This window comes from Battus philenor, unplaced genomic scaffold, assembly GCF_028537555.1.
Source record: "Battus philenor isolate CCGP_79_NKW_IND1 unplaced genomic scaffold, ilBatPhil1.0.hap1 SCAF_25, whole genome shotgun sequence".
Classification (NCBI taxonomy): Eukaryota; Metazoa; Arthropoda; class Insecta; order Lepidoptera; family Papilionidae; genus Battus; species Battus philenor.
In genome coordinates, this window is record NW_027181688.1 from 828,916 (window position 1) to 856,289 (window position 27,374).

At 33.4% G+C, this 27,374-nt stretch overlaps 2 protein-coding genes and 1 non-coding gene across 6 annotated transcripts in view; 2 read left to right on the forward strand and 1 right to left on the reverse strand.

The window, feature by feature from the left end:
- The first annotated feature begins 1,463 nt into the window (after positions 1-1,463).
- Positions 1,464-1,553, forward strand: TRNAI-UAU (transfer RNA isoleucine (anticodon UAU)). The gene is given in 2 exon segments: positions 1,464-1,501; positions 1,518-1,553. It is a non-coding gene; the product is annotated as a tRNA-Ile (tRNA).
- A 2,720-nt stretch (positions 1,554-4,273) lies between these two features.
- On the reverse strand, positions 4,274-5,386 carry LOC137924954 (ommochrome-binding protein-like). Its single transcript, XM_068768371.1, has one exon. The coding sequence runs from the start codon at positions 5,384-5,386 to the stop codon at positions 4,565-4,567; it is 822 nt and encodes a 273-aa protein (XP_068624472.1). The 3' UTR covers positions 4,274-4,564.
- A 7,000-nt stretch (positions 5,387-12,386) lies between these two features.
- The window catches only part of LOC137924912 (uncharacterized), a 43,774-nt gene continuing 28,786 nt past the window's right edge, over positions 12,387-27,374 (forward strand). For all 4 annotated transcript variants that reach the window (XM_068768305.1, XM_068768306.1, XM_068768307.1 and 1 more), the window contains exon 1: positions 12,387-12,510. The gene's annotated coding sequence lies outside the window, so the exon portion shown is untranslated. The remainder of the gene's footprint in view (positions 12,511-27,374) is intronic.

A 27,374-nucleotide genomic window follows, 5' to 3' on the forward strand; every position in this document is an offset into this window, starting at 1 on the left:
TTGGGGATCCCATCCGGTCCCGGAGCTTTGTTGTTTCCAACCCTACCGCATGCTACCATTAGCTCCTTCTCGGTAATAGGGGGGATTTCATTCGGATCCACAATCCCTAGTTGAAAGGAGGATTTTGGTTGCGTGGGGAACAGAGCTCTTACAATTCTTCCTAGTAAAATAGAACAAGTGTGTGTTGTATTTTCATGTCTCAATTGTTTAATTACAATCTGGTACGGCTTGCCCCATGGATTCTTTTCAACCTCTTCCAACAATATTCTCCACGTGTTTCTCTTGCTCTCTTTAATAGATTTATTTAATTTTAATCGCGCTTCCTTATATTTGTCGTAGAGCTGCTCGAATAGTGGTGTTTTCCGAACCCGTTGGGAGGTTCTACACGCCTTAACACATATTCTCCAAAGCTCAGCTGTGTTATCATTCCACTAGTACACCGGTGGGGTTCAATATTAGTACACATACATATCTAATTCATATATATAGATATTACATATCTAATTTATTTCTATTATAATTAGTTCTAACATTTTTGTATTGCACTGTTTATCTTATCATTTCTTACTATTTATTACTGTTTTGTATACTGTTCTGCAGAAGTTGAGGAAGGTTTTTCTGCCTTCTTTCTCTATTCTTCTTTCTCTATCAAAATAGACGCGATAGTAGCCTCTTTTATCCATTTTTATATCCGGCTTTTGGTTCTGAAGCGATGCCCTATAAATGCGGCGCTTTCTGCTACCAGGATCACGGTCTGGTCTACGCCTGGTTCACAGAAGCACGAGGGATCCTCCTTGAGCTTAAATCTATGAAGGTAGTCAGTACCTTGTGCCTCGTGAAGACCTGGATCAAGACGGCGTCGACCTTGACACTGCGGAGCACGTGATAGGCCGCGACGGGGTCCGGGATAATATTGTATATATTTAAACGGTTTCATTTAGTTCGACCCGTACGGAATTTATTTGGAACAAAATTAGAAATTGTAATTTAAGCACCTTCCCGTTGTCAGATTGATCTGAAATTTGGTACACACATTTAATTTAGATGACGATACAATATAATAAAATCAATAACATTATAAATCTAAGATGGCCGCCGATACAAAATGGCGGATTACATATTTTTCCTTAACCCCCTCAATATGGATATCAAATGAAAGGGCTACACTAGTAAAACACGATGATTATGTCAAAATTTAAAATTCAAGATGGACGCCGTTCCAATATGGCGGACTAGGTACATATTTTTCCACAACCACCACAATATGGGTATCAAACAACCGTTGAACTTAAAAGTTTTTTAAAGGTATTTATTTATATATTGTATATATTATAAATGTACCGTCCCAGTATCGTCCCAGTGTACTTATTTTTTATAATAAAACCATAAAAGACTTTCTTTCTAAAATTATACTGGTGTCCCACTGTTGGGATACATGGTGTAGTTTGGGCGTGTATGCCGTGGCTCCAGTAGCGCAATTGGTTAGCGCACGGTACTTATAAGACAGTGTCCGAGCAATGCCGGGGTTGTGAGTTCGAGTCTCACCTGGAGCAAAAGACTTTTTTTGGTGATGCTTTCTTTTTCTGTCCTATAAATAAATAAATGTGACTATATTTCAGACATATTTCGCCCAGCGCTGGACTTAAGCCTCGTCCATAGATTTAGAAAATCGGTAGGAACGTAATATAAAGTCGCATGATCGCTCACCATGGCGATCTTTGTGGGAAACCCCTTGAAGTGGGAGTCCATCGGCTGAAAAAATATAGTTAACAAGTGGTGCAAAAGTAATGTCATAATTTGTAACTACAACCATTTTGTTATAAATTTAAAATAATATAATTGTTGTTGAAAAACGTTTATTTGGAAGTATAAGATTGATAACGTTTACTGAAACAAATGTTATCTCTCAAGTGATCACCTCTCTAGTCGATGTCTAACTACACTTGTTTTATAGCATTTTTAATTGATACCCCCAAAACATCTGGCTCCAAATTGGCTATATCTTTTTTCAAAGTTAGCCTTCAAGGTTTGTAAAGTGTGTGGTTTGTTATGATGCGAGATTTTAAAACGCCTCAAAGTAAGAAGTATGGAGCACGATGACGAGGAAATTCATGCTGCGTTAAAATAACAGACTGAAAATATATCAAATGAGCAGTAATAATTCCACATTATTGAGGTGTGTATCGCTCTATCGCTTATTGAAAACTAATTCTCTATATATCTACATCATAAACGTCAAAGCGTTGTGACATTTGGCGCCATTTTGAAAAAATTAGGGTGCGTTCACATTATGACATTACTTTTGCGCCACCTGTTATAACAAATTTATTTTTATATATAAAATTTGATTTATTTACGTCTCTATTTATATTATATTTATTAAGATTCAAATATACAAAACTTTGTAACATCATAACATTTGAATCCCGAAATAAAACTATGATTTATTTTTACAACAAATTTTATTAATAAACTAGCTGATCCCGCAAACGTTGTTTTGCAAAAAAAAATTAATTAACAAATAAAAAATAACGGTTTATCGTAGAGGGGTAAAATTTTAGGGCTGTATGTATTTTTGTATGCTGTATCATAGAGAATTAAAAACTAAAAAATTCGTTAAAAAATTAAAAAAAAATTTTAAGGGTGAACAACCCTTATCACTTAGGGGTATGGAAAATAGATAGTAGCCGATTCTCAGACCTACTGAATGCGCATATAGAATTTGGTAAAAATCGGTCGAGCCATTTCAGAGGAGTTCAAGTTCAAACACCGTGACACGAGAATTTTGTATATTAGATAAAACAAACTGGTATAATGAAACTAGTATAATATTGTACAAGATAAATATCTTCTTTGCATTAAGATATAAGGGGTGAATACATTTGTCAGCTTTAAACCATTTATATCATATATATCTCCAATCACCCTGTACAAGCTTTCATTCTGATATATGTAACATTATGTTTTTTATTTGAATGCAGTTACAATACCCGGCGATAAATATTGCACATCGACATTTGGAAAGAGACAATAGGCTAATTCCTTCGTAGAGCATTATCTCTGTCGCACGACTGACAAAATGTCTCATAGGTAGTGTGAGACAGAGATAATGCTTATATAGCCGAAATTAGCCGATTTTCTCTTTCCAAAGGGTACTGTAAATACATTTGCTAGTACAATATATTCAGGGATAGATAATAAACAATAATTAATTTTAATATGTAGAATCTTTTACCAAACTGGTCGTTGCCCCTGAATATAAGACGTAGTAAGTCCCTATTTATTTTTAAATAAAATGGTTAAGATATATTTACTAGACCTATGATTATTTATCTGTTTATTATTTCTGAGGGAATTGCGATCCAAGTCAATTTGACGTTTTTTATTTAAAATTTTAGTTTAAGTATGTATACTATGTACATATATGTATGCTATGTATATATGTATATGTTAACTACACTTTATTTATACTTCAACTGTTTTCCGTACTAATGTTGTCTGTACGAAATTACCTCGTGTGATAAGACCGTCTATTGTACATTATTGTTTATTATTATGAAATTATTTTTACATATGTGTACAATAAATAACATAACTAAACAAGGTATAGAACAGTGATTCCCAAAGTGGTTTATATCGACCCCTAGGGGTCTATGACAACCTTCAAGGGGTCTACGTCAGCGAAAAAAAATTTGGGGGTCCACGATAGTGGATCTCAAATACACTGATAGTACCTATTTACTTACATCATACTGTCTTATAATATCAAAACATTTACATTATTTATAAAAGTACCTATGAAGTAAAAAAAAATATTATATATGTTTATGAAATTGTGTAAGTTGTATGATGTTGGTATTCGCTTTGTGATCGCAATACATTTTCATAACATAACATGTGTTTTTACTTTAAGTTTTTAACACTAAACTTCACTACAGTTAGAAATTTACAGGAAGTCAATATCAGGTAAGTAGGGGGTCTAGCCAACACGGAAAAACATGGCAAGGGGTCTACAACACAAAAAAGTTTGGGGAACTCTGTATAGAATAACCCACCAGTGTCATTCTTTCCAGATAAATATAATTTAGAAGCATGTACCATCTTAGATATCGTCATTGCTTAACATCAGACCAGACAGAGGTCAAATATTTAATGGAATCAGGCTCTGTGTTTGGCACTAATCGGTGTAACATAACTCCTGAAGATGTCCTGTGGAGGGGTGAAACACGTGTTGAGTGATTTAACAGTGGTAGTTGTATAATTCGCATTTGCCACATGCGCATTTATCAGCGGGCTGGCGGGCGGTGCACTTTGTTGCACGACTACCACTGCATGTGCGGAAGTGGCTAAATATTGGTCTTTTTCTTACAGAGGTCAAATGTTATATCTATTATAACCTATAAAATATCAGAATTTTGAAAACGTTTTTACTATATTATCATTACGTTGTTTTTTTATTTCTGAAACCATTGATTTTTGGATAGGATGTATTATACAATAATTGACATCAAATAAACTATACTTTTGTACCTTTAAAACTAAAATATATATCATTTTGTATGATTCAATCTTCAAAACATGGTATTGGTGCTTCGCTGAGTTTTATAATCAAATCTTTTACACTATACACTGGTTCATTAGCACTATTAAATGTCATACCGTTCAAATCTTTCATATTTGCAACTTTATCTAATGCAAATTTATATTTATTATACATGTATATACCATTCGATGAACATATATATGCTCTGTTATATATATCTGTTGTTATAAAATCAACATGTACCTTCTCGTGTATGTTGACAGCTCTTGTTCCTAATTTAAGTCTAAATAATGTATTGTTATTTACAAAAAGTACATTATTATCATTATCAATGATCATTTGTTCTAGCTTTTCGTTGTTGAGTTCTCTATTTGGCATGCCGTATCCATCTTCGAATATATAAGTTTTACCTTCACTATTAACATAATATAAAACATCTTTATAAAATACATTTATTATTTCATCTTGTATTGGTAGATTTTCTGATTGTTTGAATTCGTTAATTTTATACAGACCATTTCTACTTCCTACATATACTCTATTCGATTTTTGGTCTACTGCTATCGATGTCGCATTTAATATTGTTTCTATTACTTTAGTTTCTTTTGTCTCCATATTCATGTAACCAACTAATCTGGTTGGAAATTTTGCTATTCTTTCAAATGTAAAATATAAAATATTATCATTTCTATTTAGTATCAAATTGCCTATCTTATTAACACCTTCTTTAATTATATTTATGTTGTAGTATTTATCGTTGAAATAGATTCCATGGCATCGTTTATCAGCTGCAACAGAAGCGGTGATGAGAATCGCAGCTACAACAAGCTTGATTACAATCATCTGAAACACAGAGAATAGGTTTATACTAAAAATATGTAACGCCGTAAATAACTCAGTCTAGTATTAAAAAATTTCTTTTTAATATATATAATGTATTTATGATTTACAATACAGAGTATAATTTGTGATTTAGGATTGAAAATTGTTTGTGTTGAAGTATGGTACTGCAAGCTAAGGTGAATTTTGCAGATACATAGGAACCAAAGGGTCCGCGAATTTAACAAAATTTACTTGTCGGATATTATTGTTACAAAACCTTCTAAACAATAAACACAGTACCCTAGGATCAAGAAATGCCGTTAACACGCGTGACCTTGAAGTTATTTATAGATTTTTTGTATACGGTTCTCGGAAATTCTATCCGAGTACTACCTCGAACTTACTAGAACCTTAAATATTTAATGGAATCAGGCGTTATTTTGCGGAAGTCCATCCTAAGTAAGAAAAGGACCAATATATAGCCACTTCCGCACATGCAGTGGTAGTGGCACTGTCACTCTGTGTTTGGCACTAATCGGTGTAATATTACTCTTGAAGATGCCCCGTGGAGGGGTGAAGCACGAGTTGAGTGATTTAGCGGTGGTAGTTGTGTAATTCGCATTGTTTGCCGCATGCGCTTTTATCAGCGGGCTGGCGGGCGGTGCACTTTATTGCACGACTACTGCTGCATAGCGGAAGTAGCTATATATTAGGTCTCTTCTTACTTACTAGAACCTTATCCTGTACTCCCCATGTCGACAGTTCAGTGTTGTTTGAGTTATAAGATTAAGATCTACTATCAATGATACAAAGTGACTATTTGGCAAGTTATTTGGACAGTGATTTCTTGAGCGATTTGAAAGCTAATTTTGGACTTAGCGAAAGTATACTTTGTGTTAAAGTAGGGTCACCATATGATTTGTTAATAAAGGACTCCTTGTGAACCAGTGGTGTTTCATTTCGAGTCAGAACCCACAGTACGTAACAGTATGCTGGTTGATCGGTGAAGTTTGTACGGAGGTAGAAGAATATGTGTGAGTGTTGAGTATAGTGCATCGAACACTTGTGACATGGAATCTCAGAGAGGAGAACTCGGTGATCGAGGAAGAAGGATATCGATGATCAGTTCTGCGCTGTCCGCACCCAGCTACTTCTCGTGACCTTAACTATATCATCAGTATCCTAGTGTAGGTCTACCAACTCGTGGTTTCCACTCCAAAGCGTTTCAGGTCCAAGGGTCATCAATTACATGACCGATGTGCCACTTCCACTGCCACACACATCGATCTCACAGCGAAATTGGTCACCAGAAAGCATGGTCCTCTCAATTGATCTCTGGGTAACCTTCAGCCTATAAGGCCCTTCGTAAGTGACCACGTCTCGTATGTCATCTGGCAACACATTGTTCAAAGATCTCACTATATCTTGGACGAGATGATGTTTAACATAGATAATAGATATATATCTATCAACGCCAACTTTCTTTTAGTTTTCCTTATTTAAAGTTACTGGTCGGAGATCTAATCATCACTGGAAAACCACGTAATACTATATCACCGGAATATTTAAGAGTGTGATTTCGTCAGAATTTTATAATTTCTACAAAAAAAAGGTTGAGAAACCCTACCCTATTTTTTTTTATTTTGATAACAAATCTTTAACATAAAACATTTCCTTCAATTTACATTATCTTTATCCTTCGATTTCTTTAATTATTGAAAAACAGGTTTCGATTTTATATATATAATCATTTACTCGTAAAGCATTTAACAGTATTACCGTCTCTAATTGAATTTTTCAAAGTGAACTCGATCCAAAAGACTCACGATATTTTAAGTGTTAAACGCATGAAAACATCTCTTCGCTGAAATTGTGAACAGATTCCGATATTATTGAAGGTAAGCCCAATGCAAGGCATAAGCTTTCATTGATTTAGTCGTCAGAAAAAGACTAAAGTTTTGATATTTATTTTCAATCATCCTGTACGAATATTACTCTGAAATATGTTACATATTTTTTCCAAAACCTTCTTGCAGTGATTCCCAAAGTGGTCTATATCGACCCCTAGGGGTCTATGACAACCTGCAAGGGGTCTATGTCAGCAAAAAAAAATTTTGGCTCCATGAAATGAAGATGGGGGACCACGATAGTGGATCTCAACACATACAACAACGATAGTACCTATTTACTTACATCATACTATCTTATAATATCAAAACATTTACATTATTTATAAAAGTACCTATGTAGTAAAAAAATTATCATATATGTTTATAAAATTGTGTAAGTTGTAAGATGTTGGTATTCGCTTTGTGGTCGCAATACATTTTGAACCTGTAAAAACCTGAGAGTCGCAGTCTCAGAGCTTCGCTACCTTGCACTGATTTGTTCAATTCGTCACTCTATAAATACGAATGTGGGACAAATACGTTTCTTCGTTTCCTGAATCTTGAAAAGGAAAGTGCTAAGAAAATATTTTAAAAAATATAAACAGATAGTATATCACACAAATTATAGTGAGCCAGTGTTGTTTTGTTTGAGAGTGCTGGAGAAAAGTAAGTACATTATTTTTTATTAAATTTTAGTTTTGTACTCGTAGTTAACAAAGATAGATAAATTATGCCAATCATGACAGTTAGAAATTTACAGGACATCAATATCAGGTAAGTAAGGGGTCTACCCAACACGGAAAAACATGGCAAGGGGTCTACGACACAAAAAAGTTTGGGGAACTCTGGTCTACCCCCTTAAATAATAAACAATAAATTATAATAATATATAGTGATATAAATTTTGAAAACGCTTTTCTTTACTATATTATCTTTACATTATTTATTATTTATGAAACTGTATTGATTATTATGGAATGTACTGAACATTGATTGACAGCAAATAAGATACACGTATCCCCCGGTTCACACGATTTCGCTTTTACACGATTTTCCAAATAAGTTTTTTTTTTTTAATAACCGATTTTATTATCACCTTTCATAATGTAAATATTTGTGCTTCACACATCGAATCGGCACAAATAACTTCGAGTGATGAAAGCGTATTCGATTCCCTCAATTCCGAAAAAAAATATGAGTAATTTCTGACAGTGATAAAGGGTAATAGAACACCTTTGGTTTTATTTTATGTTCTTCTGTTTAATGAATTGTAATTAAATAAACAAAACAGTGTTCCCGTAACATATTAAATATTTTTACTTTTTAATGCATTTTATTTTTATTACTGTGTACACCTAAAAATATAGAAAAGAGAAATCAGGACTGTTAAATAGCAAAATTATGCATTTTATGCAAGCTTTTCGATTTACACGGTTTGGAATTGAAAATTTTTAATTTTCGATTTACACGTTTTTCTCAGGAACGTATTTACCGTGTAAATCGGAGGATAGGTGTACTTTCATTTATTTAAAACTTTAACATCTACAATCAATCAATCTGTATTGTAGTTAAAAATATTTGTCATATCTGTTTATTCGTATACATTTATTATTCAAAATACGTACGTGTGTTATATCGTTTGGTTATGGATTCGCCCTGATTGTATGTGGCTTGAAGCAAGAACGCGATATAAAAATGAATGAGCAAGAACGAGATAGTGTAGTTTTAATATGGCGGACATTCGAGGTCACGTATTCAAAGGGCAATGCAAAATTACTCTCAACATATTTCGAAAATACTATTTTTTTTGGTATTGAAATATATTTGCAGATTAAATAACTTATATTTGTTTACAATAATAATTTCTAAAAGTTGACTATTTAAAACTGTCAAATTTTTTATCTGTGGATTCTAGTTTAAAATAAATAAATCATTACTTTTTAAATTTTATTTCGTAAATAATTTTAAAATATTCATTATTATTATTAATGTTACTTGATTTAATTAAAAAAAATATATAAACAAAAAACTTTAAATGTTAAATTTATTTACTAACTTATATATTTATAATAATAATTTCCTAAAATTGACAATTTTGAAACCGTCAAATAATTATTTGTTATCTGTAGTTGTTCTGATTTAAATAAATTAATCCTAACTTTTTTAATTTTATTTCGTTATAAATTTTAAAACTATTTATTTTATTACAGTGTTTGATTTAATTGAATAAAATTGTAAACAAAAAAACTAAATATTATATTGAAAATACGAACTCGCGATTTTAAATAATAATTCGAGAATGTTTTGTGGAGACGGTTCTTAATTTGATTTAATATAAATGTAAAAATATTTTATTAAGCCTAATATAAAACAGAAACTTACCGTGAGATTTATTTATGAATTTTATTTAAGCATGGTCCAAACAGAGCCGTTCCACACAGAGTCACAATCACATGTGTGTCTGTTGATTTCTTTGTGGGGCACCGGGTCATTCGGCATGGTCATTACATAAACATTTCCATTGTTACGCTGTATGTGAATATTGACGTAATTTACGCACATGAACAGTAAAGTAATTATTTTAAAATGGCGATAGATCAGAATTTCGAATTTAAGGACTGTCTCTATTTTACCAATATGAAATAAAAAAAAAACAAATGACAGAATTTATTTACAAATATAAAATAAGGCACAGTAAACAATATTTTTTACCAAATATAAACTGATACGGTAGCCACACTTCACACATGAGAGAAGTTGCAGAATTACAAAATTTTGCCATCTATCCGAAGCTTTTGACTGCATAGACCATCAAACATTGCCAGGCAAAATTATTCACTATGTTCTACGCAGTACCGCGCTATATCTTGTTGAGTCCTGTCTGAATCGGAAATTTCAGACGGTTGATATAAATAATTCCAAATCGACTGATCACCATTTATTCCCACCTGGTTATTCCTCAGCAATACAGCGTTTTCAGCCGATGATAGCTTACCATTTAAAATCTTAAAATAATCACGATGCAAAAGTGTATGGTCAACTAAAATATAAATATTTCGAATCTAGATTTTTTTTTAATTTGGAATTAAATAATGTCTCTGGAATAAAAAATATAATTGAGGAATAAATTTCTTTTTTTTTCATAAAAAGCATTCCATTTTTATTTTTTTTTACATAGACCGTACGTAAATATCAAAATGTCATTCTTAATTTTTTGACTGATTTCTTAAAGGATTACTAGATTTTCTGCCTTTTGGAAAGAGAACAAAAATATTTTGTATTCTTCCCCACAGAAATCCATTGCGAAGGTCATCATTTTGACTTTCTTACACTTTTTTCGTTCAACCAGCATCTAAAAATGTGTTTTGTTTCTCTTAACGACAATCTAACCTTTGTAACCTGGTACATTAATAAATTCTTTTTTAATATCACTTCCATTTTTATTTATAGTTTTAAAGGATATTTTATTACTATCCGTAGTGTAAGGTTATGTCATTCATTTCGACATAAATTCTTATATATTCATAGTGTGACAAACACAGTAATTTTCCTGACTTTGACGTATAAATATAAATGTATACGCGGTTAGCAAGCGGACGTAAGTCTGAACACGTTAGCGAGAAAGATGATATAAGCTATCATCTTTCATATCATCATTCATCGATCATCAGTGATCGAAAGTGTATTTACGTATATACAAAGTATTTACAATTTACACAACCTAACGCAATTGCAACGACTACGTCACTGATGGCGTCTTAATTCAAATCGGCGTTCGAATTTTATTTCGAACACGCGAGAATGATTTCAAATAAAAGTATTATGGCTGCAGTGGCCAGCATTACGGAGCATTAATGCTTCATATGAATATCAATTAATTTCAATTTTTTTTAGTCATGTTATAACTTAAGAACAAGTTTTCCGATTCAATTTATTTTCCTTGTATAACTCTCCTAATGCTTTGTGTACAAACTTAAAAGAAATCAGAAAAAATAGTAATTTGAAATTGTATGGGTTTGACATTTAGCTGTAACCTTAGCGCGTTTGACAGTTAGGCGCTATAAATTTATGTCGACGTTTAAGAAATGCATCGGTCAGTAATTGTCCACACCAAACTAATTTATTTATTTCACATTTAAGCAGTAAATAAATTATCATTTTAAAATGTTATATTATTTTTTTTTAAATGCGAGAGGCCTGTACTGTCTGTCAGTACAAATTTTATAGAGACAGATAATAAAATGTTATATATTATGGTAGAAAAACATTACCATTAAAATAATATTTAAATAAACAATTCCATGCGCTTGGACTAGTCAGTTACAAGCCGATAGTAAACTTGAACTCTTAACCTGCGATATCAATCCCTAGACGACACGAAATGTTTGCAAGGAGGTTTCCAAGGTTAATTGATAATATAAATAACAAACAAAGTATAACTGTAATAGTCTTGTAGCTGTGAGGTTTCTGAGCTTACTAAATCTTAACAAATCTAGGTTAGGGGGTGTAGAAATTTAATAAAATAATAAGGGCGAATCATTTATTTAAGCAAGAGTTGTCAAAATTTTCAAAAGTCGAAATAGTTTTTTTTGAGTCGGATTAAAGATTATAAAAGTAAAGATTAAATATAATGTGAAAATTAATATTTTGTACTGAAACCAAAATAATGAAACTAATTATTTAATAATATTTATTATAAAAACAGATTTCTTTTTTAATATATTTAATAATTAGTGAGTTAAAGCTTATTATAAGCTGTGTTTTTCCTCTAGTGTTCTGTTTATGTTTCAATTTTGTCAGTACTTTGACGCTGTTTTCATGAATAATAGCTTTTCGCCATATCCACAATATTACTTTTCTTAACGTTTACAAGTTGTCAACGTGATTTCTTTTAAAAAATTAATTAAAATTAATGACGATTTATTTTACGTCGTAAATGATTATATTAAAAATATATGTAATTGAAAAAGTTTATTAAGAATTTACATTTCAGATATTTAATATAATTATTTAGTCAAATGTCAAACTTTGTCTAAAATTGCTTAATTGTGAACGCAGTCTTAAGGCATAAAAATTTCAACTGCATTAAATATTGCAGTTTAGTTTTGTTTCTATTGACATGTCGTTTATATCTTTTTCGTGTATGTCGGTGTCGGTTGTGTTTATTTTCAATAATAATTCTTCATTGTGATTTTATTAGTTTTAAAAGGATGTATTGTGATTAGATGCGACTGTTAGAATATATATCATAATAACGTAAGTATATATTTACTTTTACAATTAAATAAATGATATTAAATTAATAATTTCTCTTTTTATTATTATTTTTTATTACAATATCTGAGTAATAATGACTGAAACGTCTTACGTCTTTCTTTAAACGCCTCATATTTCTTAACGTTTCATCAAATTTGTTTAATTGTGTGGGCGTTTTATTACAATAGTCGAATCGTGCGAAATGTTTAAAAAATATATATGTTGAACATGAAATTTAAATTTCCAACTAGCATTTATACAGCATAATATAAAATTATTAAGCGCTAACGAGTCCAAATAAATAACATACGTTATATTTATAACCTTAGGATATCTTTTAGTTTCAGTACTAAGCCCTTTGGTTTATAAAAACGTAAAAACATCTCTGTGTAGACCCATCTCCAGAGATGTTTTGTTTCATGGTAATTGAAGTAAGATGAATATGACCTAAGGTTAATAACCATTTGTAGTAATAGGTGTAGAACAATACATAATAAAATATTGGTATCAGTAAAGTTAATATGAAAAAATACATTGTTACAAAGATTCTTTACATAAACATATCTGGCTTACACTTCAACAAAAGATTGCCATGATGACTGGTTTTGTGTTGTGTTGTTGGTTCACCTAAAGAGGGTCTATCAACACCACATCTACTCTCATCGAAAATTACTTAAATCTTTTTAATTATTATTTAGTTTTTAGAGTATATAACATATTCATTAATTATGAAATAAAACTAAATGGTGTATGAACCTGGACTATGTCCATTGCAGTGTAGGGAGAGAAGTCAGCTATGGTGTTTGGCTAATGATGTGTATATCAGATTTAAGAGTCTTGCAATGTACATTGTTCACATTCTCCGACCAGAATTCTTTAAATTTAAAATAAGTCCACAAATGCTGTTTTAAAAGCCTGTTCTATAAGTTTTTAAGTTTACTTATGGTAAACCTTCAAACCTGTAGGCTATAGAGATATTGCTATTATAGTTTTTACCTTTATCTCCAGTTATTAATTCATTATGAATATATTACTAGTTATAACATCGACTAGGTTCAGGTACTTATGTTACTTTATTTTATTTGCACTTTATTATATGCTGTAGATAATAACTAAAAAACAGAAACAACTTTTATAGAGCAGTGATTCCCAAAGTGGTCTATATCGACCCCTAGAGGTCTATGACGACCTGCAAGGGGTCTATGTAAGCAAAAAAAAAATTTTTAATGTTACATATATTTTACATAACAGATACAAAATTTTATTTTGAGTAATTTTAATTTGAATTCAATTAATAAATGTATAGATTAACATGTGTTTTTACTTTAAGTTTTTAACACTAAACTTCACTACAGTTAGAAATAACAGGAAATCAATATCAGGTAAGTAGGGGGTCTACCCAACACGGAAAAACATGGCAAGGGGTCTACGACACCAAAAAGTTTAGGGAACTCTGATATAGAGGTATGAGAGGCAGTTAATTGTGTAGTCTTTAGAGCTGCTACTGAGCTCCTGGTGATTACTGCCTAATCCCATCTCCTTGGCAGTTGCCACTTACCATAAATTCAGCACAAAGCATTTTCCACTTGGAGAGTAAGGGGACATGTCGTTGGTCTCTGGGGTTCGTTATGATTATAACCCATGTCAACTAAGACATTAGCATCATGATGGTATATGCTGAAGGTCTATTTAGAGTTCTATTTGTAATACATGTTTCAACGTTATTGACTTTGAACTTGTATAAACATTTTGGGTATGTCACAGTATATTTATTTGTTTTGTTGTATGAAAAAACATTCAAAATTATTTAAAAAATAGTGGTAGACATGATGTTAATACAGGAAATAAATATAAGCTGTATACTCCAAGATTTTGTATTAAAAATTAAATCACTTATGGCACAAGGTATTCATAGGAATAATAAAATTCTACAGTGAAATTCAAATCTGCCATTGGAGAGATTTAAAATGGAAATTAAATAAATATTATTAAAAAGGTATATAATTGTATCCAAGAATGCTATACTGGTGTTAATGCGTGGAATTAAATGTTGTTGTGCTTACTGGAAAGCTAATTATTGCCATGTGCTCTTGAGAAAACTATATTTGTAAAGAGCAGTTTCTCACCGCCTGTTGAAGAACTACCTTCCGAGACAGCATAGCTTATTGTAGGGAACAATGCTGACATTTTATGTTGATTGACGATTCAAAAGTGTTTGTAACAGCCTATTTTAATAAAGTATATTTTGATTTTTATTTTGTAAATTTCAAACATATTGGCTATAAATAATTTATTTTTTGATAAAAACTAGCCATGATTTTTTTGAGAACTAAATACATAAAAAGAGTTGAGTTGTAATTTCTTTCCAATGAGCTTACTCAATTTAGCTATTACCTGGTATCAAAACCATCAGAAATATGTTCTGAGCAATAATGAGTTCAGTGTCTGACAATTTTAGAACAATTTGCGAGATATCAAAAGGCCTTGGAAAGAAGTATCCTAAAGATAAAACTAGAAGAGAAATTCAGAAATAGAAATGTAAGGGGAACCTGACTTAAATTGATCAACAAAAATGAAGGTCCATGGTTCATATGTTTAAAAACGGATGACAGTATGGTACTTCAGGGATGACTATAGAAGTCAGGTTTGAATAGCCTGAGAAGATGGAATAATCAATTAAGAATGATGTTAGAACCCATGTGGCTCGAGGTTGCAGCTGACCAGAGTAATAGAGGACATTAAAGAAGGTCTTTGCTCTAAGGAACATATAAAATTATTTAGTAGAAAAAAAAGTAAAATTTCGTAATAAGAGGCCATTATTATTATAATAATACTAGTTGATCCCGCAAACGTTTTGCCAAAATTATTAAGTTTTTAATTAACAAATAAAAAATAAGAGTTGATCATAGAGGGGTGAAAATTTAGGGTTGTGTGTATTTTTGTATGCTGTATCATAAAAAAATAAGAACAAAAAATTTAGGGGTGGACCACCCTTAACATTTAGGGGGATGAAAAATAGATGTTGTCCGATTCTCCGCCCTGGCTGATATGCATGCTAAGATTCACAAAAATTGGTCGAGACATTTCAGAGAAGAATTTTATATATTAGATAGTGGTTACATAGTTAAATATATATTTGCAGTTTATATTGATATAATAAGTAGTCAATCATTTCTGGCTATAACATCTGACGAAACTGAACAAAAGGTTGCAAATCAAAGTTCTTTCTTTTAGATATTGGGGACCTCTCATACTGCTATATTTTTGGGAACAGGGGTTTTATTCTTCTATTAATTTAATTTTTAACATGCTTTTTAATATCACAGAATCATCACATTTGTATATTTGTTTATGCTATTTTACATCACACGTCACTATTTTTTTTATTTTTTTTTAATGTTTAAATCTAATTCCACCTCTTGTTTACTCGGTGACTTACTTGTTCTGTATTTGTTTTATTTATTTTTGTGACATCCTTCGCTATCCTCCTGCAGAACTTGTGGAACTCTAGCCTATTGTTGTTATCTCCCATTAGTGGGGCAATGGGTTTCATACTTATCTTTTTACTTATCTGGCATTCTGAGTCATATCAAAGTCCTGCAAATCAATGTTAGCGAGCAGCTGTTTAAAGTCACCTTGATACTAAGATATATAGTTTTAGTGCTATATATATAAATGTAATTAACATAGTAGGGGAAATCATCAATCAAGCCTGTGTCTCCAGCGAGACATAGAACTTTCCCAAAGATCAACATGTTCACCGATCTTGTATGACATGCAGCGACATCTCAGAACATGACTAATTCGGTCCTCCTAGTGGCAGGCTGTACCAGCTCCTGGTTGCCACTTGAGAACCTTTCATCAGCCACATTAGACAAGATATAATTGAGGTACATTGATTGTAATATAGTTTCTTATTCAATCCAATGGTGGATTTCCAGCATTTTATCACTAGGTTTGGATTAGAAATGAACATAGACAAAACGAAATCATGACTTATTGAGTATGTAGAAAAATATATCTACCTAGGTAAACAGATTTTCTTCAGCAAAGATGATTATACAGAAGTTGACCAAAGAGTAGCCATAACCTGGAACAAATACTGGGCTCATAAGGACGGACATATTCAAATCACATCTCCCACCGCCTACCAAGAAGATATGCTTATGAAGATATGCTTCAACTACGGATGCCAAACTTTGACGAGGATCTGAAGACTGGTAACAAAATACAGAGCACTCGGAGAAGAATGGAGAGAAGCGATTTGGATATGAAAATAAAATACAAAACAAGGAACATTCTACATTCTAGAGTACAAAAAAAATTCCTTCGTATTCTGAACTACCGAATGCATTGCCCCCAGGATTCTTATAAAATGTTTTTAAAGAGGTACCGAATGTTATCATTGAAGGATCGACGTTCTCTAATGGACGCCACTACACTTAAAAATATTTGTGGTGGCAATGTTAACTGTTCGGAACCGTTGTCCGAGGTAAACTTTCGAATTCCTGCAGCAAGAACGCTTTCTAGATCTCTCTTTTTTATCAACGGCTAAGACAAATATCGGTAAACGTGCACCCTTATACAGGATGTGTGACCTCCACAATTCATATGTTAGTGATATTGATATATTCTTGTGCTCTCTTGTATATTTTAAAAGACAATTTTGTTCGAAATTATTGAGTACACACAATACAATTTAAACTATTATATAATATAAAAATATAAACAAACATAATATAAATATATAAACCATAGTCTTTGATCACTGTTTAGTAATGTTTTTATTTGTTTATTCATTGTTTGACTATAAATCATTATATGTTCTTAGTGAGATAGTTATAAGGTAACAATTGTAACTAATTTTATATTTCTAAGTTTCTAAGCTTGTACTTTCTTACTGCCTTTTGTTACTGTTTATCTCCAATAAAGTAAGTGAATAAATAAATAAACACAGCCATCCATAAAAAATGTATATAATAGATGCACTTACCTATTGCCTATAAAGAAAGTGGAGTTGGGTAGGTCAGGTGGTGAGGTTCACTGATGACAGGTGGACACAAAGGGTTATAAAATGGACAGGACCATGAGGTATCAGAGCGAAAGGTGGACCTAATGCCAGATGATCCAGCTGACGAGATCGTCGCTATGGCAGGTCATGGGTGGCTCCAAGTTGTCAAAGATAGAGATAAATGGAAAGCCTTAAAGGAGGCTTTTACCGTGAAGTGGTCCATACAAACTTAGTACACTTATTAATTCATGTTAAGTTTACTCATAAAAATGAAACGGTCATGTATAACAAACAAAATTAAAAGTTTATATCATCGATGACACATTGCACATGGTGCAATAATTTAATATGTACACTATATGAATGCTTATCATTTTGAAACATATGATATTTATTTTCGTTGTAATCAGTTTCTTGATATCAGTAGTTTTAAATATACACCAATACCACACTTTGGCTTGTGGTTTTTTTTAAATATAATTGCTCCCACTATTGGGGGCCTGTCGTACCAATATCTTTTGGAAGGGCAGGGTTGTTTTAGTTCATTTAATATAATATTTTTTTTATATTACATTTTTTTTCGCTCGAAGATTATAAGAAGAATGTAAGAAGCATTCTTCGCCATGTGTACCAGTGCTGCATATAGGTGGCATCCATTTGCTGTTCCTTATATTTCATTGTTATTGAAATGTTTCCTCTAAGGGTGCAATCATGTTATTGAACGCGCCTTTACTAAAAACGATTCTTCCAATGTATAGCATGTGTTTGGAAACTAAAATTTAAAATATAAAAAACATCTACTAAGGTTGACCGAGAGACACTTTACTTTCATTTTATAAATCAGTAGAAATAAATCGAAGTAGAAGGTGCATTGTTTGCAGTGCAAATGGCAAAACACGGGAATATAAATATGTACGTAGAAATTTAATGTAGGCATATTTGTAGATCTCTGTTTTAAGATTTATCACAGCCAAATAAATTACTAATAATTATCCTAACTTTTTTTTCAAAAAACAGGAAAAAGACAAAAGACAGGAATCTAAATATGAACATAGAAATTGTAATGTAGGCATATGTGTAGATCTCTGTTTTAAGATTTATCACAGCCAAATAAATTACTAATAATTATCCTAACTTTTTTTTCAAAAAACAGGAAAAAGACAAAAGACAGGAATCTAAATATGAACATAGAAATTGTAATGTAGGCATATGTGTAGATCTCTGTTTTAAGATTTATCACAGCCAAATAAATTACTAATAATTATCCTAACTTTTTTTTTCAAAAAACAGGAAAAAGACAAAAGACAGGAATCTAAATATGAACATAGAAATTGTAATGTAGGCATATGTGTAGATCTCTGTTTTAAGATTTATCACAGCCAAATAAATTACTAATAATTATCCTAACTTTTTTTTTCAAAAAACAGGAAAAAGACAAAAGACAGGAATCTAAATATGAACATAGAAATTGTAATGTAGGCATATGTGTAGATCTCTGTTTTAAGATTTATCACAGCCAAATAAATTACTAATAATTATCCTAACTTTTTTTTTCAAAAAACAGGAAAAAGACAAAAGACAGGAATCTAAATATGAACATAGAAATTGTAATGTAGGCATATGTGTAGATCTCTGTTTTAAGATTTATCACAGCCAAATAAATTACTAATAATTATCCTAACTTTTTTTTTCAAAAAACAGGAAAAAGACAAAAGACAGGAATCTAAATATGAACATAGAAATTGTAATGTAGGCATATGTGTAGATCTCTGTTTTAAGATTTATCACAGCCAAATAAATTACTAATAATTATCCTAACTTTTTTTTTCAAAAAACAGGAAAAAGACAAAAGACAGGAATCTAAATATGAACATAGAAATTGTAATGTAGGCATATGTGTAGATCTCTGTTTTAAGATTTATCACAGCCAAATAAATTACTAATAATTATCCTAACTTTTTTTTCAAAAAACAGGAAAAAGACAAAAGACAGGAATCTAAATATGAACATAGAAATTGTAATGTAGGCATATGTGTAGATCTCTGTTTTAAGATTTATCACAGCCAAATAAATTACTAATAATTATCCTAACTTTTTTTTCAAAAAACAGGAAAAAGACAAAAGACAGGAATCTAAATATGAACATAGAAATTGTAATGTAGGCATATGTGTAGATCTCTGTTTTAAGATTTATCACAGCCAAATAAATTACTAATAATTATCCTAACTTTTTTTTCAAAAAACAGGAAAAAGACAAAAGACAGGAATCTAAATATGAACATAGAAATTGTAATGTAGGCATATGTGTAGATCTCTGTTTTAAGATTTATCACAGTACTACTTTGTTCTTATTCCATTTTTAGTTTATTTTTCGTATTATTAATTGACTAGTTATTTTTGCAGTTTATTTTGTACCTACTTATCTATACTTTTTTATTTGTTTTGGCAGTATCATTCACCGCCCTGCGAGCAAACGTAATATACCAGTTTAAATATGTAAAACAAATGAGAAAATACGAAATATCAGCCTACCGCCATGCAATGTGCACAATTCGCGGCGCGCTGTCAGGTTTTGTCTTTTTTTACTAATGGCGGGAATGACATGATAGGTGGTGTAATATATTTTATTATACTTGATTTACTAGAGCAATATTATTTACTAAAAATAATTATTGGTTCAGTTTAAGTATAGTAGATTTAGAACGAATAAAAATCATAAAATACAGACCATACAACGTAATTAACTTTATCTGATAATACATTAGATAACATAGAAGTCAAACATGAATATCATATATATGATTTCACTTATCAAAACATTATAACGTACTTTAAACATGGATCGTAATTTATGTAAAGAAACAAGTTTCTGCAATAATTCTATTTTGTATTGCGACGCCAATAATCAAATATCATTGGCGAATATAAAGCTCAACGAATCCGCTGGCTTGGTCACTTTGAGCGAATGGGATCGGATCGGAGCGTGAAGGTAGCGCACCTGGAAAAACCGAGGGGTCGAAGACCAGTGGGTAGACCCAGGTATCGCTGGATCGATCGCGTTGAGGCAGACTTGCGCGAATTGAATGTCAACCAATGGCAGACGATGGCGCAAGATAGAGGAAAGTGGAAGTGTCTCGCTTCGGAGGCCAAGACCCACTTTGGGTCACTGAGCCAGCGGAGTAAGTAAGTAAGTATTGCGCCGCGCTTATTTAATGTCGGTAAAGCAGTGTATGTTTAACCTTGACACTTCATAGATGGCGCTGTTAACAATGGTGTCATGATGGCGTCCGTTGCGGTCGCCGGTCGGTAGAGCAGTCGATATTTGAGATGTCAAAGTGATAATTAAAAATATTGCATTATAAACTTTAAAAAGAATCGACAATTTAAATAATAAACTTTAAAGGTCGTTTCTGTTTTCAAAACAACGCATTGTTGTTTATTTTAAACATATACCTACGTTGTCGAGAGAAATTGCATTATTTATATACATATATGTACAATGCGATTAAAATAAGAATAGGACGGGCTCTCGGCTAACTTCACTCATATAAGTACGGTCAGCATTAAATATATAAAATAAAAAAATAATAATAATTGTTTTTGTTGATTGTTTAATTTGTTCTACAATGAGCAAAAGAGGTAGTATTTTACATCGGCGAGCTCGAGAGATTATCAGCAATGTTGATAAGTACTTCGAGGAAGAGAAAAAACGTGCCATTATGTTGTTGGACCAGTTAAAACAAGCAAGAATTGTACCAGGGCCAGATGGCAATATTCATATATCGCGTGATGTATTTGGAAGTTTCATTAAGCATTTGGAAACTGCTTCGAAGGTAACCGAGCGAGTGACTTTAGCCACTGGTATTATTTTTTAACATTGCTTTTTTTGCACACTATACCAAGTTCCCGTTGTGACGTCACAACATGGCGCTAGGCCGGTCCTATTCTTATTTTAGTCGCATTGTATACATATGTATTTACATTTTACTCTTTGACGTCTTATATTGTTTTCGATGTAATTGTATCAAAATGTTTTTTTTAATGCTGAATGTCCCATAAATCAACGTCAAGCCGAAATTTGACGCCAGATTGTTAACAAAAGAAATATTACATTGATACTATATGTCGAACGAAAAGATATACTGCCATGCAGTGGTAGGCCAGTGGTAGATTACTGAGAGTTGCGATCTTTGGTCGTGAGTTCGACTCCCGGGATATGTATTTAATGGAATCAGGCGTTACCTTGCGGAAGTAAATCCTAAGTAAGAAAAGGACCAATATTTATCCACTTCCGCACATGCAGTGGTAGTCGTGCAACAAAATGCACCGCCCGCCAGCCCGCTGACAAATGCGCATGCGGCAAACAATGTGAACTACATAACTGCCACCGTCAAATTACTCAACACGTGTTTCACCCCTCCACGGGGCATCTTCAGGAGTTATGTTACACCGATTAGTGCCAAACACAGAGTGTTGAGTGTTGACTAAATATTGGTCCTTTTCTTACTTCCCGGGATATGGTTGTGGAATTTTCTTTACGTCATCCTCAACGGTGTATAGAACACGGGGAATCCCACGCCAGAGCGCTCTATATTTACATCGTGCGAAAGAGACAGCGCTCTACACCACTTCTCGCCTTGTGATTGGCTGACGGTTTCTATTGGTCGAATATTGTTTTTATAGTTTTAATAATCGGTATAAATATGGGATAACTTTGATCAATATACATTAAAGTTCACGGACCCCGCCGTTCCGTGAACTCATACAGATGAAACTGTAAAAGCCGCAAGGCTAACAGCAACAACTTCTTCAGAAACAATACACAATACAAATCAATATACACACTTTTACTTTGGACTTCGTGTTGTCATTATTTTAAATATTTAATGGAATCAGGCGTTACCTCGCGGAAGTCCATCCTAAGTAAGAAAAGGACCAATATCTAACTACTTCCGCACATGCAGTGGTAGTCATGCAATAAAATGCACCGCCCGCCAGCCCGCTGATAAATGCGTATGCGGCAAACAATGCGAATCACACAACCGCCACCGCCAAGTTACTCAACACGTGTTTCACGTGTCACTATGTGTTTGGCACTAATCGGTGTAACATAACTCCTGAAGATGCCCTGTGGAGGGTGAAACACGTGTTGAGTCTTACTTGTCATTATCTCCAAGATCTACTGCCTCTAGGAAGAATTCACATATTCTTGTATATTTAAAACTTTGTACATTATTTATATAGGATTTCCACTGCTCACTAATAAGGTTCCAGAGGATGGGCGGCAGCGTCTTCTGCGTACCATAATACCACACTGCAAAACCCACCTGCCAAGAGTGGCGATTACGTTATATCCCCTCTTAGATATATATGTGGAAGGCAGTGCCTGCCTTGCAGTGGGCGTTAATGGGTAACGATAAATACATGTGCAATATTAACGCGAGTTAGTAACGATAGTATGGCAGCATTGTTACAAAATGGCCTCAAGAATAAACAATTACAAAAAAATAACAATCTTGTTTAAAACTGACAAGCGCTGCGTAGATCTATTATAAACTATTATATATATATATATATATATATATATATGTGTGTGTGTGTGTGTGTTTTTTTTTTTTCGAAGAGGTTTAAAAATACGTTTACGTATCATAGGGCCTGATGGTGGTGCCCCGTATGTCGGACTCGATCTAGGCGTCAATACCGACTAAAAACAATCCTCTTTCTTCGGTATCCCTGGTCCCCGCGGCATGGCCGTTAGGCATTACTTCGCGGGGGGGATTTAGCCGCAGCTTTCTCTGATAAACTGGCTGTTCAGGCCAGTTTCCTTCGCTCCTGCTCTATTTTTCGCAAATCCTTCAGCACAGTCGTACAATACGCGCTCGTAAGTTCCCAGGCCAAAGGCGAGGATAGCATTGTAGCTATCAGAGTTTCAGGATAGATTCTGCATCCTACACCTTCTTCCCAAGACTTTCTGGCTTCGTTAAATCGGGGGCAGACGAAAAAGACATGCTCTGCATCTTCAATCATTCCAACACAATTAGGACAGTCAGGGGAATCTTCGTATTTGAACCTATGGAGGTACGCTCGGTAACAGCCGTGGCCGGATATCATCTGAGTCAGGTAGTAGTTCAACTCTCCATGATCTCGGTTCACCCATGGCTCTAGGTTTGGTATTAGCTTACGCGTCTATTTTCCTTTCGTCGACTTATCCCAGGACGATTGCCACTGTTGCAAGCTTTTCAGTGTGTGTGTGTGTGTGTGTGTGTGCGTGTGCGTGCGTGTGTGCGTGTGTCTAATAGATAGACGAAAACCATAAGCTGTCGGTCGACCCTAGACGTAGGTCGATTCCAACCGGTTCTTTAGTAGAGGAGGTCTATGTCCAGCTGTGGGTGTCCTATGTCATGAAATGGTCTTCATTTATCACGTATTTATAAATAAGTTCATTCGAGTAACAAGTGATTGGCAGTAAAAATATAAACATTAATAAATACGAAGAATTTATTGCGCGATAACACGTAATGTGTATTTTAATGTATCGTTAAATATGTGCAGTGGTTTGTGAAATGTAATTATTTTTCATTGATTTAGTGAACTCTGATTGTTGTGGTTAATTGTACAATATACAATAGATTACATATTATATTTGATATACGAAAATATAGTGTTAAATATATAGGAAATTTTTAGTGGTAAGTTTTCATGCGACATTGCGATTAGTATTCTAGCAAAAAGGCGAGAATGTAAGACAAGACTAATGCATTAAAAAGTCTAATCTAAACAAACCTGTGATATTAAAAGATGAGGATAGAAAATGTAACAATAAAATAAAGATTAGAAATAAAATTGTACCTAGCCACTTAAGAGTAAAAAAGATGAGGAAAGGAAGGCGATGAAAGAAAGAAGGTATGAAAGAACAAAAAAAACTTGCAAGATATTGTGAAGGATAAAAGGAAAGGAGAGGAAATTGAGAAGAATGAAAGTGAGTGTAGAATAAAGATAAAACCCTGAAAAACTTATTTGTAAACAAAGACCCCGATTCCAACTAAATAGGGGCACGAGAGGCCTCCAATAGCGGGGGCCATTAAAAAAAACCCACTAAACAAATAAATACATTGCCATTAGAAAGATTTGTTCTTACATACATCGTTCTTGACTTTAGGTCAAGTTATAGGAGCACATTTATTTCTGCTTATATCATTAAATAAAATGATTTTTGGAATACCTTATACTCAGTGGCGTAGCTATGGTATTTGGGGCCTGGGGCAGATTGGGGCTTGGTGCCCCCCCCCTCCCCCCTAAAGAGTAAATAATTTCAAAAAATAATAATAATAAAATTTATTGGGAAAATTTAAAAACGAACATTCCTCGCTTTTTGGCCTGCAAAGTCATTAATAACATTTTCAAAATCAATAGTGTCGACTAGTTTGAAACAAGACATGTGTTTTTGTGATTTAGGGCCCTTTTAAAAAACACTTTGTGTTTTGCGAATGAAAGGCTTATACACTATGTATATTATAATTTGTAACCGTTTACTTTTTTTCATGTTCATATTATTTAACAACTTTTTTAGCAAAAAAATAGTATAATTAGATATTATTTTTATGTTATTTACTTTAAATTATGGTTTTCTTTTAACATTTCATTATTCATCATTCAAAAAAAAAAAAAACAATTCAAAAAAATTATGTTCAACTTTGGTGCCCCTCCTGCTTGTGGTGCCTGGTGCGGCCGCCCCGCTCGCCACCCCCCTTGCTACGCCACTGCTTATACTGGTATGTTTATCCGTAAGGCGACAGGTGAATCAGTAAGAAAATGACCAATATTTAGCCACTTTCGCACATGCAGTGGTAGTCGTGCAACAAAGTGCACCGCCCGCCAAACACAGAGTCAAAAAAAGACTCTGTTTGGCACTAATAGGTGTGACATAACTCCTGAAGATGCCCCGTGGAGGGGTGAAACACGTGTTGAGTGATTTGGCGGTGGCGGTTGTGTAATTCGCATTGTTTGCCGCATACGCATTTATCAGCGGGCTGGCGGGCGGTGCACTTTGTTGCACGACTACCACTGCATGTGCGGAAGTGGCTAAATATTGGTCCTTGTCTTAGGATGGACTTCTGAAAGGTAACGCCCGATTCCATTAAATAAAGACAGGTGAATAATTTTTGATAGTATGTACTCTGGGAAGATGCGTTTTATTATTATCATTTTAGCCTTATAAAGTCTATATAGACTGTCTATATATAGATAGACTCGCAGAGGACATTAAAATAAGATAAGAAAGCAGATAGTGTATTGTTTGCAATATCTTTAACCATGTACACTTAACCCGTTTCTTACCGCAGTACGTTTTGCCGAAGTGACGCTACTGAACCGGACAGCGCGCCGCAAAGTGTGCACATTGCATGGCGGTAAATTGTTGTTTGAATTTTCTCATTTATGTTATATATTAAAAGATTTTACTGGTATATTTATTAAAAATAGAATCTAGGATAATAGAACAGGGATCTATTAGGATCTTGAGTAAGTTCTCGCTGTTTTTTTTTTAAATATTTAAAATACAATGCTTACAATGACGTTACTCAAAGTATTGTCCATCATTAGAGACCACTTTCTCCCATCTCTCTGGTAGCAATTGAATCCCCCGTCGGAAAAATGACTCATTTTTCGAGGCAATCGATGAATCAAGCCATTTTTCGGCTTCTTCAATAAAATGGAAGCGCTGCTCGCTTAAACCGTGCGCCATCGACCGAAACAAGTGGTAATCGGAGGGGGCTATGTCCGGTGAATACGGCGGGTGGGGTAGAACTTCCCATTGAAGTGTTTCCAGGTAAGTTTTGACTGGTTTTGCCACATGTGGCCGAGCATTATCATGTAATAAAATCACTTTGTCGTGTCTCTGCTCGTATAGTGGCCGCTTTTCTTTCAGAGCGCGACTCAAACGTATCACCTGAAGTCGATAGCGAGCTCCCGTGATAGTTTCATTAGGTTTAAGCAGCTCATAATAAATTACGCCCCGCTGATCCCACCAAATGCAAAGAAGAAGCTTAGAACCATGGATATTTGGTTTAGGCGACGATGTTGATGCGTGACCCGGCATACCCCACGATTTTTTTGCTTTGGATTGTCGTAGTGAATCCACTTTTCATCCCCAGTGACGATACGGTGCAGAAAACCTTTTCTCTTTTGTCGTTGAAGCAACAATTCACACATGAGAAAACGTCGCTCTACATCTCTCGGCTTCAACTCATACGGCACCCAATGTCCTTGCTTTTGGATCATTCCTAACGCTTTTAAACGTTTTGAAACTGTTGACGCATCTACTTGTAACGTTTTCCCAAGCTCTACTAACGTCTGTCATGGATCTTCTTCAAGCAATGCCTCCAATTCTTTGTCTTCAAATTTTGTCGGTGCTCCAGAACGCTCTTTGTCTTCAAGGTCAAAATCATTACTTTTGAAGCGCCTAAACCAGTCTCTGCACGTTGTATTCGACAAAGCATTGTCACCATATGTCTCAACGAGAATTCTGTGTGCTTCTGCTGCAGATTTTTTCTGAATAAAGCAGTGCAATAAGATTCCCCGCAAAAACACTTTAATTTGAGGTTACATATAGCACTACTTTGGTGATTTGTTACCGTACGAAATTCCAGGCACAGAGTGCCGCAACGCCATCTTTCAAAAAACAACGAGAACTTATTCAAGGTCCTCCTAATATATATATATAGTAAATAAGATATAAAACATATTACAATCAAATCAAACATGTAATAAAACATGATAAAGCTACGAATTATTCACGTGGTGATTTTAATCGGATGTGGTATTTCTCCGAAATATTGGATCGATTAATTTTATC